The 14,729-nt window shown below is 35.4% G+C and overlaps 1 protein-coding gene across 1 annotated transcript in view; it reads left to right on the forward strand.

Moving 5' to 3' along the window:
* TUSC3 (tumor suppressor candidate 3) overlaps positions 1-14,729 on the forward strand; it is a 105,444-nt gene that overhangs the window by 73,397 nt on the left and 17,318 nt on the right. Inside the window, exon 7 of the mRNA XM_008146221.3 lies at positions 11,639-11,702. Coding sequence (XP_008144443.1) covers positions 11,639-11,702 — 64 coding nt within the window. The remainder of the gene's footprint in view (positions 1-11,638; positions 11,703-14,729) is intronic.

Raw genomic sequence — 14,729 nt, forward strand, 5'->3', positions numbered from 1 at the left:
TTTTTGTCTCTCTCCCCCCTGCTCCCTGCCCTCACCTCCACACACACACACACACACACACACACACACACGTAAACCAGAGATACTTGCTCTGTTCACTATTTTATTTCAAGGGATTATAAAGATAACCTCTCACATTAGATGTTGAATAAATATTTGTGGAATAAATAAATATAAGAACACCTATAAAGCTAACACTTACTGAAGGCTTACTTCATGGCATGCCTTTCTAAAAGCTTTGTATTATTATAGCAGCCTGATCTCACAGATGAGGAAACTGAACCATCGGTTGGTTAAGTGATGTGCCCACTTCCACACAGCTAGAATTCAACCCTAGAGGCCTGACTTGGAGCCAGAGTCCTCGACCATTAGAGTGCGATGCTTCTGTTGAAGATGACTGCTGTGTTTGGGTTATAAAGCTGTTATAGTAGAACCAGAAGTTGTGTATCAGCCTATTACATATAAAATAGTTCTCATATACCTGGATTCACATGGGTGGTATACTGATGAAATATAATGATGAATGTTGTTCATTTGTAGCCTTGAAATAGTAAGCTGAAAGAAATAGAAAATTACCCCAAGAACTTCATGTCATATTTGGAAGATTAGCAGGTTCAGCCAGTAACATCCATCATTAGTTAAACCCATTCTCAAGGCCTGCAAAGCCATGGTACTGTCAGCTATGCTATATGGGTCTAATATCTGAATCCTAATCAGTGTCATTTTTATTTCTGGGACAGGTTTCATTTATCGTACCATTGCACTACATTTCACATCCGATGTCAGGATGAAGTCTCTGATCAGATGTCAGAGACTTAGAGGCAGTGATTTTCCACACTGCTCTTCAGGATGCATTGGTCCTGGACATGTGGGGGAAGTGCATGATTCTGGGCTTGCAAAGCAGTGGCATTAGGCGAACTTTAGAGAAAGTGTCATTTTTAGCACAATGTGAGAGAAGTGTTAAGGATGTAAACTAAAGCTGTCTGAAGAAGTGGACTGGAAACACTGTCGTAGCAGACAGTCCAGTGTGGTGCAATGGGACTCAGACTCAGCAATATTGTGCTCAACTTGCAATCAATGAGTCAGTGATTTGAATAAGTACAAAGTACAAATAATGATCAGAAGATGATCTAGCATATGCTAAAAGGTTTATTATGAAGAAATAATGGCCTGGCCACACAGGGTATTTGTCATCTATGTGAATATGCTGACATATACAGAATTACCAAAGTGTTTACTGAGAATTGGCAATGTGGACTTCCATTTTTATAGATACAGCAAAAACAGGAAAAAAAAATGTTCGAGACTGAGCTTCGAAAGAAACAGAGTGGTTCTTGTTTATTTTTTGTGTCAATGCATTTCATGGAGTTTGCCTGATAACATCTTTTTATCACCTAATAGTCCTATAAATAACAAAAGCTATCTGTACCAGGCACATGAATTACAGAGGTAAATGGCTTTCCAGGGGAAATAATTCAAATATTGGCAAAGCTGGATTAGGGCACAGAGAAATTATGTTCTTAATACATTTCTAGACAAATGATAGATGCAAAAATTGGGTGATATGAAATGAGTGATTTTATTTGTAACAGAATGATGTAACTTTTAAGCTGCATTAATTTTTTTGTTGTTGTCGTTGTTCTTCCATTTTGGATTTACATTTATAATAATGACATGAGAATATTAATCTTCCTTGATGTTTTTTTTTTCTTTCTGGAGATTAAAAGAGGGAAAAAAAACCTCAGTGTGATTATATTATCCTTTTTATATGACAGCTAGCAAAGCTTTTAAAGCATTATAGATTTACATATTCAGTATCTCTCACATTAAAACCTATTCAGTTGGATGTTAAAATGTTGTAGAATATAACAAACAGCTTTTCATTTTGATACTATTACTTTAGTTACAAAAGAAAATTCTGTTGAGAGCAATTATACAACATGTTTCAAGTTTTCTTTTGTTACTGAATAAAACAAATTGATAATAAGTCTAGAAATCTGTTGTCAACAAAATATTAATTACTAAATTACCTAGAAGGTGAAGCATGGAACTTTTTAAATGTTTGCTGTAGACTTGGAAGAAACTTAGTCTTATTATGTTGTCATATTTTTATTCTTAGAATTTTGAAGGTATATGGTCGGTATGAGAAGCTCTCTCTCATTCGCCATATTACCACTTTTGTGCTTCTTCAAATGATAACTGTATGACTAGTGTCTGGGCCTTGGGGTTGTTTTATGGTTCCCTACAAGTGTTCCAGCCTGCACTCTGTTCTCACTGGCCTCGTAGGTAGGGACAACTGTATGGAACTATTTCAGCATATTCTGCTTAAGATTTCCCTAGCACTGATTGGAGGTTTTTGTGGTGGTTTTTGATATTGTCTATTTTGTTGTTACTACCCCCCTTCTTAAAATACATGGATTACCAACACTGTAATTCAGGTAAAGCTCATAGGAGATTTCTCTCCTTTATTATCAGGACTGACAACATTTTGCGAAGAAGGGCTTGAATAGACCAAGCATACCCTACCTAGGCTGGAGCCAAGCTGTCCAAACACGGCCCACTGCTCCATGTCCCTGGGCAGGAGCTCCCAGCCGTGTGGTTCTCCCATTTCCAATAGCTCAGCATCTGCCTCTGTAACGTCACCGCTCAGTACTAGACAGGATGGTTGAAAATGGAATTGTAAACATATGCTGTGATGCTGTCTCTTGTACCTGCTGATAAGCATCTTGTACTTTCTTCTACGGTTTGAGCCCAATTTGGAGGCAGCAATCTTCATAGGCGTGTGGCCATGGAGCTCTAAGCTACTACAACTGAAATAGGAAGTCATTGTTGTTTTTAAAAAAAGTTTTACTAGTAAGATGCTTTCTCTGAATATGGAACAATTCTCTTATTGTTAAAAACACTTCTTACTAGTAAGATAGTAGCCTTTCTGAGGTATGTAGCCTTTCTGAGCTTTTACAGAATTTGGCTCTGAACAGGGTAAATTTCTGGTCCTGCCACAGATCTACTGTATGAGAATCTGCATAGATGGAGTCTAAGAATCTGTTGTGTGTTTTTTTAAAACAAACACCCCATTGTTGAGTGGTCAACCTTTTAACGCTCCAGTGGGATAAGTAAAATGGAAGAGTCTGGCTGGGGTAGGTAAGGGTACCTCACTCCACATTTCAGTGTCTTATTGCTGACAGCTGACAGACAAAATATCCTGAGTGGCAAGCAATCCGATTTATCAGTGTTTTCACGAAGACCTGTTTCATTTGTACTGTAATCATTTTCTAGTTCAAGCCAAATATTTAATGAAGTACTTAGGAATTTCAAGCATGAGGTACATATAGCCTCTGGGGAAATCAAACACAGTGGCAATCTTTGCCACGTGGATGTAGGTATTACCTATTTATCTCTCTTCTTTCAGGCAAACCCAGAAGGCTTGGCCCAGCTATTGTCTGATCTCTGTCACATCTGCCACTGGTGTAGAAGCCTAGCAAGGACTAGTGCTGACTCTGAGGAGTTGATGCAGGCTGATGAATGAAAAGACCCGTAAGGAAAGGGCTGGAAATGTATGACTAACCAGAAAGAGAGGAATCTTTTATTAGAATGTCAGAGTGACAGATACCTTGGTATTTCCACTTGTTTTGTTCAGGAGCATTGTGACCCAGGATACCTCCTTTTGCCATCAGCTCAACAGAAGCCTACCTGCCTGCCTTCTCCACACTGTTTTGTTGTTTTATTTTGTTTGTTTTTTTTTAATATATATTTCATACTTGAAATTATAATCCATACTACTTTAGTTTTTGGCTTAAATCTAATCCAACTTTGATTCTTTGGAGCTCTTTCAGTTGGCTCTGATATGTTTTTATTCTAGTTTTTTGTTGTTGTTGTTGTTGTTATTGTTTAAAGTATTACATACGTCTCCTTTTTCCTCGATTGACCGCCCCCTCCCCCCGCCGCCACTCCGGACCCCCAGGACAAGCCCCCACCGCCCCAGTATCCCTGTCCATTGGTTATGCTAATATGCATGCATACAAGCCCTTTGGTTGATCTCTTACCACCACCCCACCTGCCTTCCCTCTGAGGTTGGATGGTCTGTTCCATGTTTCTACGTCTCTGGATCTATTTTTGTTCATCAGTTTATGTTGTTTAAAAAGCTATCATAATGCTATTTTTGTGTCCTCTCTCAAAAAAAGAACTACCCTTTGAGACAACATGGCAGGACCTGGAGAGTATTATGCTAAGGAAAATAAGCCAGTCAGAGAAAGATAAATATCACATGATCTCACTCATATGTGGGATATAATGCTCAGGAAAGGATTTGTTTGAACTGTTGAGATATGCTATCTTACTTAGTGTTAAAATTAATAGAAATACTTAAAGGCATCCTAGGATCTTCCCACTATATGATGCTTTAATCCTGCTTAAGATGGAACCAATCAATTGGGTCTTTATTAAAAACACAATTCAAACAAATCCTTTCCTGGACAGTAATATTCCCAGAAAGAAACTGAAAAGGAGAGAATAGAGATTATTTTATTTTAGTGTTCTGGGTACCTTAGTGCACAAAGCAGACTCGGAACTAGAGTGGCATTATTCATTTCCTACTCACTTTCATATTTTGAAATACCATCTTATTCAGTTAGAATGACATGGTAGATTCTGTCACACACAAAAATTTGTAATACCCTGGGTGTAAGTGATGGGAAGATACTGACTGTGCACATTTAACTTTGCATTCCTGCTTCTCTTTTTTATCTACTGAGGTGTCCATGTTCATTAACATTTAGATTCACCACAATGGTGAATATACAAGCCTACCTGTATATAGACAGGTTACTTTTCATATAATGCTGTAAAGCTGTATTCTAAATCTAGTGCTCTTTGTTTAGAAATCTGGAGGCTAAGGTCCTGAGGAATTGGAGGAATTAATTTTAACTTAAATGTGACAACTGGCTAGTGATGAAAGTAAGTTTCTAAAAGAGTTTACACAGGTAATTTTTTATGATGTATGTAAGAACAAAGAAAGAAAATGTATATTGACCAGTTCTTGGTTCATTTTATAATCATGTATTTTAAAATGAAAAAAGGACCTAAAAATCCACTTTTGTGGATTTGATTTTGGACTTAGACAAATTGTCATTTACGTAACACCCACAATATCTAATCCTTGTTTTATCCGTTTGCCATTTTCTTGGTGTCAGAAATAATTTTAAAATACTTTACAGCTTTTAAAATGATCAAGATCACTTACATCTCTCTAGGATTGGCTAAGCACACTTTTTAAGAAACTTATACCAAAGCAAATAGATGCCAATATATATTTTGTCAGTGAAAAAGGAAGAAATAACTAATTTGAGTCCTATATATCATTGTCTTCAAAAGTGTTATTTCCTGGCTTATATACTAATATATGTATCACTAAATAGCATTTTGTACTCTGCTTCTGGTACTATTTGATTTTACTTGAAAGCCCATTTAACTAAAAGTCTTTATTAGGGTTTATCAAACGGATTGGTTGTTTATATCTTGCTTTTGCTCCATAGATGATAATGTTAATATTAGCTTGGTATGTAAGAGACTTGAATAAGAAGTTTAAAAACAATTATTCACTGGCAGGAGAATTTAACCCAGGCATATCTACTATTCTTGATTAACGATAGTCATAAACCAGAGGACATTATGCTTGTCTGTGAGTCAAGTGACTAATAATAGATAACAGACTGACTGACTGTTTTTGGGTTTTTAGCCTGATACAAAGTTTTTTACCTGTATTATCTAAATCACTTTTCACATTTTGTTTATTCCGCTATTTGGTTGAACAGTTTGAGGCTTAGAGTAATCTTGTTCCAGGTCATACTTGTGGCAGATCCAGGATAGGCAGACATTTTGATTAAAATCCATTTTATAAACTGCTATATGACTCTGTTTTCTTGGTAAAATCAATCTCAAGTTCTTATTTCACACATTAGGAGACTTAGGCTCCAATGATTGAACGGACCAAGATTAACAACTAGTTTCTCAAATTGAATGCATAGCATCCGCGCTAGAAACCAGGACTCCTGCCTTTCAAGCTCAGTGTGCTCTTCATCACAGCGACCGCCTTCCCAGACAGCAGCCCAGTGGGCGGCGCTGGCCATTCACATTTTAGAACATCCAGTGCATAAGAGGACTCCTTACTGATGACTCACTGCCCACACACTTAATATTGAAAAAGCAGAACATAATGATTTTACCTTCCAAGAATTGAGGAATAAAAGGAATGAGGTTTCTTTTTATCTTCTGACATGTACTACATTTTGGTTAATTTCCATTTCCTTTTCTGATACCGTTATGTAAAAGGTGTTAGGACCATTGTAGTAAACAAAATATACTAATTCATTTTCAAGGAGGTCACTTGAAATTAAGAGTATTTTTCATATATATTATTTATGTTAACTCTGCAAACTTCAAGTCATCTAATATTTCTTCTGTATAAAACTGGCTTTTAAGTAAGTTGTGGTAATGAACTTACTGATAAAGTAGTATTTATTAGTCATTCTTTTATTTGATTTTTATCTGTATGCTCTATGAAGTGTTCAATGGACAGAACAAGTAAAGAACATTTATATTAATGGTTTGTCAAGCCATTTATCTCCATGGAAAAATAGATATGCATCCAATATCAAAGGACATGCAAATTTTCTTCTTGACAAGCCATTTGATCTGCAAATGCACTGTGGTTATAAGATCAAGTTAAATATGTATGTATTTAGGATTAAATTACCATTTTACCAATATCCCCCTTATCTGAATTAGTAAAAATCAGAGGGAGAAAGAATATAAGTAAACATCATGCTCAAGCTGTAAAGGGATTTCATTGCTTTACATATTACTTCAAACTGCATGCATCAGTTAAATACAAATTTTTAAGAGCAGCTTAAAATTGTAGACCTCAGTTAAATCTTAATTAGATTAAGCCATTGCAGTAGGCGGCCCTGAAGGAAAGGTAACTTCTTAAGGTCAATACTTAAGGCCTCTGGAATGTTTATTGCCCTTTTATTCTTGTATTTGCTCATGGCTTTTAGAATGTCCCAATAATCTCTGTTTCACTTTGATAGATAAAATGTGTTCTCACGGTTTGGATGTATAAACTTGTGAGAATATAGTATTTTGGAGTTTTTTGTTATGCTGGATCTCCATTGCTAAATCAGTGCTGAGATGTAATAATTGTCCAATAGAAATGTATTAAATGAATTCTACTTTATTTAAGCCTGAAGTCTTTTAAGTATCTGGTCTTAATATGATTTTGATAACTGAAGATGATGAACAACAGTCAAATATTAGTAAAGGTTCCTGAGTATCATCTTTACAAAATACCAGTTTAACACACTATATTCACCAGTTAAAATTAATTTCTGAATGGCATTTAAGCATCCTCATCTAATGTTTAGAAAATAGAAATAGCTTGTTTGGAATAGACTTTAAAATGATTTATCCTTGGTTATTTTTCATTACTCACTATAGAAAAAAAAAACAAAATGTAACAGGTACTGTGCTGATTACTTAACATGACTTTGTCTTGATTTTTATGATAATATTTTTTGGAATATCTTCCTATTAAGGATGAGATCATTGATACTAAGAAACTTGTTCATGATTACACAGCTAGCAGGTAGTAGACTCAGGATTCTGTGCAAGCCTTTACTCTGTACTGCCGCATGTATACAAGAAATAAGCCACAATTGTTGTAGATTTGTTAGCATGAAATAGGTCTTTAAGGACCAAGTGTGAATTTTTTAATCTAGCTGTATTTTTAAATTAGCTAGAAATATGTAGGTTCTCTAGCATTGTGTCTCAAAGCAAAAAAATATATATTTAATGATATGTTTTTCTCACACATTTGGGAAAGAATTGAAGGGTTCTGATAGGGTAATGATAGTAATAATAGAACCTGATTAGTGCTAACAGGATTCATCTAACAATTAGCCTGTAGGGTAGAGGCAGAAAGAATAAAGGAGGTTACTGCAATGATGTAAGGAAGAGAAGACTGCTCGGGCCAGATGGTGAGGCTGGTCTAACCCTCAGGCTCCTCTGCCAGTGCTTCCTGGAAGTAGTAACAGGTGGCTGGATTTGGAATGGAATTTGAACATAGAATTAACATTTTTTCCTCAATGATTGGCAATATGTAAAGGGAGAGAGGAGAGAACAGACAAGAACAATTCAAAGTTTTGGCCTAAATAACTGGAAAAAGCAAGTTGATATTTCTGGGATTGAAAGTTGGGTGGACATATCAAAAGTTTGTTTTGACCATTTTAGCTTTACACTTCAAAGTAGAATCTATTAATGACTATTAGATTACCAAGCAGAGCTGAATATGTATCAGACCATCTGCAAGTCTAAAGGACCCGGCTGGGGATAGAAATGGAGGAATCATCACTGTAGAAACAATCAGTAAAGTCATGGAGCTAAAGGAGAACACCTGGGAAGGCTGGATATAGAGAAATGGCTTACGTCTCTGCAGCTCTTAGTTACTCCAGAAGTTAGAGTGAGGATGACGAAAGGGAACAGCCGAAGTGCCTGGGGGAGGGGAGCCAGTAAAGTAGGAGAATCTAAAGTGGCATCCTAGGAGTCAAGGGAAGGAAGTATTACAAAAAAGGAGAGGGACCCCATGCAGCAGATTTATCAGATCAAGTCCAGTCGGAATGAGGTACGACCATAGAATTTGGAAGTGGACGTCTGTTGATGACTTCGACCAGAGAAGATTCTATTACTTAAAAACGTTTTGAAATCCCTCACCTAGAAAATATCTCAAGTTCTTCTATAAATTGGTGATTCTAATATAGGCAAACTACCTTCTAGTCATTATATAAATCTAGGTATAATATCCAGTATTGTTATGTTTAAATATTTCAGTCATACAAATGTTGACTTTATTTACTTTAATGATCCTTGTTTAATTATGTGATTGCCAGATAAAGCTTTTATAAAATGTTTCACTTGATTGCCTTCTTGTCTTTTGATGTCATTAATTTATGGTGGAAAAGGTATGAACTTTGGAATTAAACACAGGTTTCAGTCCAAATTCCACCAATTACTAGTCATGCAATCTTAAGCAAGTTAATTTTTCTAAATCCCAGTTTCCTTATTTGGAAGATGACATGTTGATATTTATTTTATATGGTTATCCTATATAATAAAAGCCTAGTATGCTAAGTGTCTGGTTGACCGTTCAACCAATCAAAGTGTAATATGCTAATGATATGCTAAGGCTGCTCAGCTGCTCGCTATGAAGTGCACTGACCACCAGGGGGCAGACAGTCAACTGGTCGACCAGTCGCTATGATGTGATCACCAGGGGGCAGGCACTCCAACCGATAGGTTAGCTTGCTGCTGGAGTCCGGCATATTGGGACTGAGCAAGACAGACCAGACATGCCCTGGAGCCCTCCTGCAATCCCTCCCCAGATGGCCAACCTCCCACGTTCCTCCCCGGCCCCAATTGTGCACCAGTGCGGTTCCTCGGCCTGGCCTGTGCCCTCCTGTAATCTGGGACCCGTTGGGGGATGTCGGAGAGCCAGTTTCGGCCCTATCCTGCAGGCCAGGCCGAGGGACCCCACTGGTGCACAAATTCGTTCACTGGGCCTCTCTGGTTATGAAGATAAAATGGGATAACATATATGAAGCATCCAGTAAATAACAAGGTAGCATAATTAATAAAATCTCAGAATCTGAAATCAGAGACCTATCTAATTCCAGCATTTACACACACTAGATGTGAAAACTTGGACAAGTTTCTCTTAAACCTCAGTTACCTTATCTATATATAACATGGCTGTAATAAAAATGCCTACCTTGTAGGATTAGTAGAATTAAATGAGATATAGATGAAAACTTTTAAGTGTCTTACATAAAATGAGTGCTGGATAACTGGTAGATATTACTATTAGTAGTACTTGGTACAATACTACTTACCATTATTCTTGCTGTTACAATTATTAGAATAAAACATTTGTTTCTTAGTTTTGAGGGTCTTAGCTTCCAACCAGAAATAAATTGCTGTCCAACATAGCTTACAGTATTTGTTTTGATACATTAATGTCATTCATTACTAATGTTAAAAGTCTTAAATGATTAGCTAGTTTATGACTTTCAAAACTGTGCTTATCTCCATATAGAGTGGCATCCTATATAGAGTCAGAAGAAAACACGATAGGATTCCTCTGAAATTATAATGTGGATGGCCAAGGAATGACTGTCTTTTAGCCAGTTTGCTTGAAGCTGTGCTTATACATCTAAATATCCCTTTGGATGAGGCAGTTGCACTATGAAATTATTGAGAAATTTGTGATGGAAGCAAAGGTAGTTTAGATCAGAGTATAAAGAACAGCCTTTACATGAAAATACCAAGACAGAATTAAAAAAAAAAAAAAAGACTTTATATACTTCAAAGAGATAGTAGGAATCATCTAATTTTGTTCCTAATTCTATAAATGAGGGGCTATTGAATATCTGAGACATTTGGTGATGTGTTTAGGGTTAAGGCCAAGAAGGAATAATTTCTCTTTTTTTTTTTTTTTTAGCCTAAAATAGTCTGCTTTATTCACTGTTTTCTTTTTCTCTCTTTTTAAATAATTCTTTATTGTTGAAAGTATTACATGTGTCTCCCTTTTTCCCCCATTGATCCCCTCCCTAGCCCCAGGCCTTCAGCCTGTCCATGGGTTGCATATACTAGTATGCATACATGGTCACTGGTTGATTACCTCCCACCCACTCACTTTTCCCCACCCTCCCTCTGAAATTCTGTACTCTGTTCCATACTTCCAGAAATACTCTCTCCAGTAAAACATAATGCTTTCATCCACAAGTATTGTCAAAATAAAAACAAAGGAAAATTTTGAGAGGACTAAAGTGATTCTTCTCGAATGATACAATTACTCTTCATATATGATGTAAAATTGAGGATATTAATTTTATATCGTGAGGTTTTTTTCTCTCGAATATTTTTTATGAACAGAAAACCTAGACAAGTATTTTTATTTAAAATAACTGCCAAGCAACCAGTTTTCATGAGAAATTAACAGCTGAAATAATGCAGAAGTCAGATTTTTTAGAAGCAAAATATTCTAAATGATTTTTGTCAGATTTTCTGTAATCTACCGATATCAACTAATACAGTTCTTACTAAGTATGGAAAACTATACATTTCTCAATGAGCTAAAACAGTTTTAATATTTTTAAAATCAATTAAAATGTTCTAATGAAATGAATGCATTTATAAAGCTCCCTTATTTTGATAATGTGGAAAAGAGTGACTTAATATTTGATAGATTATTATTGACTTATTTTAATAGACTCAGTAAACTTAGTAAACTTAACTTGCTCTAATTTATAACTTTCGCTATTACATTGTGTGTATGTTTGTGGTAAACCTTTGAACAAGATATAAGTTCACATTGATATTAAGTTGCTGCCTATAGTTTACAGTAATATCAGCCACCAACACTTCCATCTATTATTTCTAGTTAACAAATAATCATTTCAGTAAAAAAAAACTCCAAATGGAGCTTAGTTAATAGATTTTTCCATTATCATCATGGTATAAAACTACAACATACAAAAAAATCCCTAATTCCACAGATTGTAACATTTGCTTCTTTGTCTTGTTTTTCTAGAGCTACATTCATGGAAGCAGCCAGGCCCAGTTCGTGGCCGAGTCCCACATCATTCTGGTACTGAGTATCCTTTAAAGTACTGATGACTGAAAAAGACAAAACCATGTGCTGTCAAATTAATTCTCTCCCGATAATAAATACCAAGACTTGTAAGAGACATTATATTTTAAATTTGCTATGTGTAATTTTCTGATTTCTATGCTAATTGTTTCCTATTATAATTTTGGCTTTTATTCTGAATCATTAACAGACGCTAATTTTCTCTTTTTTACTGAGTAATGGATGTTAAAGTAGAGCTTTTGCTCTGCCTTGGTTATCTCTGGCTAGAAGTTATTTGTGAAACTTGTATGGTTTTTCCCATAGGATCTTAATGGTGGGGGGAGGAGCATCCAATACTGTAAAAAGCAAGATGAAAAACATTATTTTAGTACTGGTCCCCTTAAATATTATGATCAGTCAGAAGAGGGAGATGTAGGACAGTTAGAATCTCTTTTTGGAACATACCAGACCCGTTGTTTTGAATCAGGTAATTCTGCCCAGCTTGGGATTTGGAGGGAGAAGGGTCAAGAAGAAGATAGCAGCATACGGAGGAAGGAAGTTCAAGTATTTAAGACAAACTGAAAATTCTGAGTGGGGAGTTACCTTTTAGGCAAACAGCTGTATTTTGGGGTAACACTGAGGTTTGTGTGAGTCGTGTGGTGTTTTGACTTTGGAAATGAAGCTGGAGGAGAGAGACTATGACTTCATTTTGTGTTCCAGTGTCTTCCTAACGCTCACTGAGCAGCCCTGACCCTCTTCTTCCTCGTACCAGTTCTCGACCTTTTTATTCCTCCCACACGTGACCACACATCCTTGGCGCATACAAGGAATTGTGCATATCTGTCGTTCATTTCTTGTTTGCATTTATTTAATTACCCCTATCTTTTATGGCTTCAAATTTAAGAAATGACTAAGATGAGTATTTTTATGCGTGTTGTACTTTGCCTCTTAGACTGGACTTGAAAATACCTACATTTTAGTAAACATTCTCAAATTTTGTGATTTTCATCAGTAACTACAGTTTTCTGTGTTCCAACGTTAATATGGTAAGATATTAATCCTTTCTGCATATCAGAAAGGCTTTTAGTGAGAAAATGAAATATGTGCAAACATGTTTATAGGAACATCTCCATATCTAAAAATGTGGGCAAGGCCATATTTACTCTTACTTCGTCTCTTAATTGTATGTTTATGAAGCAGAATACCTTTGTGTTCAAGTACAATGGTAAGAAAAAATATTTGTTGCAGGTCACTTTTTAGCTCTGATTTATTTATATATATAATTTTTTTCTGCCCTGTTTCAATCCTTGATGTAGCATTTTAGCAGCATGCTTTATTCAAAGCAGCTAGTCTATTAAACACACCAGGAGTACTTCACAAAAGAAATGAAAGCTCCATTATATGCAGGAATTCTCCAAGGTTTCATTTCATGGCTCATTGACATGAAGCTGAGTTTAGGATGCAAAGAAATTTCATAAGCAGTGTGAAGTCTTCCATATAGAGTTTAACAGGAATACCTAAAAGACTTCGAAGTCCCTGTTCTCTTTATGTTACCAGTAATTATTTATTACTTTATTTCATAGATATTTATGAAAAAGAACATTTCTTTTAAAATGGTAGACTCACTAAAATTATCAGTAAAAGTTAAAGAAGCCATTATGTAATAATTTGTGATTTTACTTTTATTTGGTAGTCTGCTAATTTTTTAACACTATATATTTTTCTCTTGCAATTTATGTGTGTATTTTTTCCCTTATGGGAAAAAAAAATCTGTAGAGACCATTTCTGCCTTTTGTTTTTTTCCTCCTAAGTTAGTAAGCCAGATGATTAGATGCAATGGCTATATACAAAAGTTTGTTGGAAAAAACCTAAGGAAGAACAGATGGAGTTGTTTGATGTCATAGGTTATACACTTATATTTACTACAAATAATGTTTTTCTCCCTATTAGTAGTGTTTTATTTTCTCTGTTTCTTATTTAGGGAAGAAAAAAGAATAATCCTAAGTAGTCTATGAAAGAAAACTATATAAAAAGTATAAGAAATATTATGGCATTTTAATACAGATATGTGAACCAAGAAGAATTTATATAATCCTTTATGTTTTCCCAGTAAAAATTTATTTTTCTTTATTTTTCATTTAGTTATGTTTCAGTACCTGATGCAAATAAGATATTTGCTATTTACAAGAAAGTATACAGATAGAAAAAGAATTATCCTGCAGTGGCCAGTGCTAAACTCAGTGCTCAGGTGTAGCAAGAAAGCAGAGAGCACCTGGATGTCCAGGTACTTCAACTGACTGTTGGGTCCATTTTGCTGCAGTAGCCAAAGAAGTTTCCCTGTCGGAGAATAAGTGAGGGAGAATATTCTAGTAAGAGGCACAACAGGTAAAGAAACATAACATGAGAGAGAATATTCACAGATTGTGAAGAGGAGATTTGGCTGGGTAATGAAAATGTACACATGCCTTGCTAAGAAACTTGAACCTTACCTGAATTCACCAAGCTATAGTCTGTGTGCCATTGGGTACAGGACACATGAGGTGTTGTATTGGCTTTACTACCAACTAGACAAACTCTGACCTGTCCCATGATTCCCCATGTCCTTTAAGTCTGAGATCTGAAGAAGATGGCATAGATAATATCAGTTGGAAGTAAAAGTGTTAATATGAACGGCAAAGGCTATACTAGCAATGTATATATATATATATATATATATTTATATATATATATATAATTATAAAGATCACATTTGCTTTTCATTTGAGAAAACATTTGTTTTCCATTTATCATGAAAGAGTCTTTGATTCTGCATTTATTTTCAATCTGTGATAGATAAAAATGTTTCTTTTATTTTAATGTGTTATATTGAAGACAAAAAACATAGGAAAAAATTAATGATGGATGCAAGTTGAAGATAATTTTAGATTTAGATCCCTTTAAGTCTTCTGTAATGTGCTAATATATTTTTCAACATCTGTTCTCATTCATCTTTAAATTGGCAATGGTGATTCTCTTCCTAGGAGCAACAGTGAACCTAACATCATGTGCAATT

The sequence above is a fragment of the Eptesicus fuscus genome, chromosome 8 (assembly GCF_027574615.1).
Source record: "Eptesicus fuscus isolate TK198812 chromosome 8, DD_ASM_mEF_20220401, whole genome shotgun sequence".
NCBI classification, from domain to species: Eukaryota; Metazoa; Chordata; class Mammalia; order Chiroptera; family Vespertilionidae; genus Eptesicus; species Eptesicus fuscus.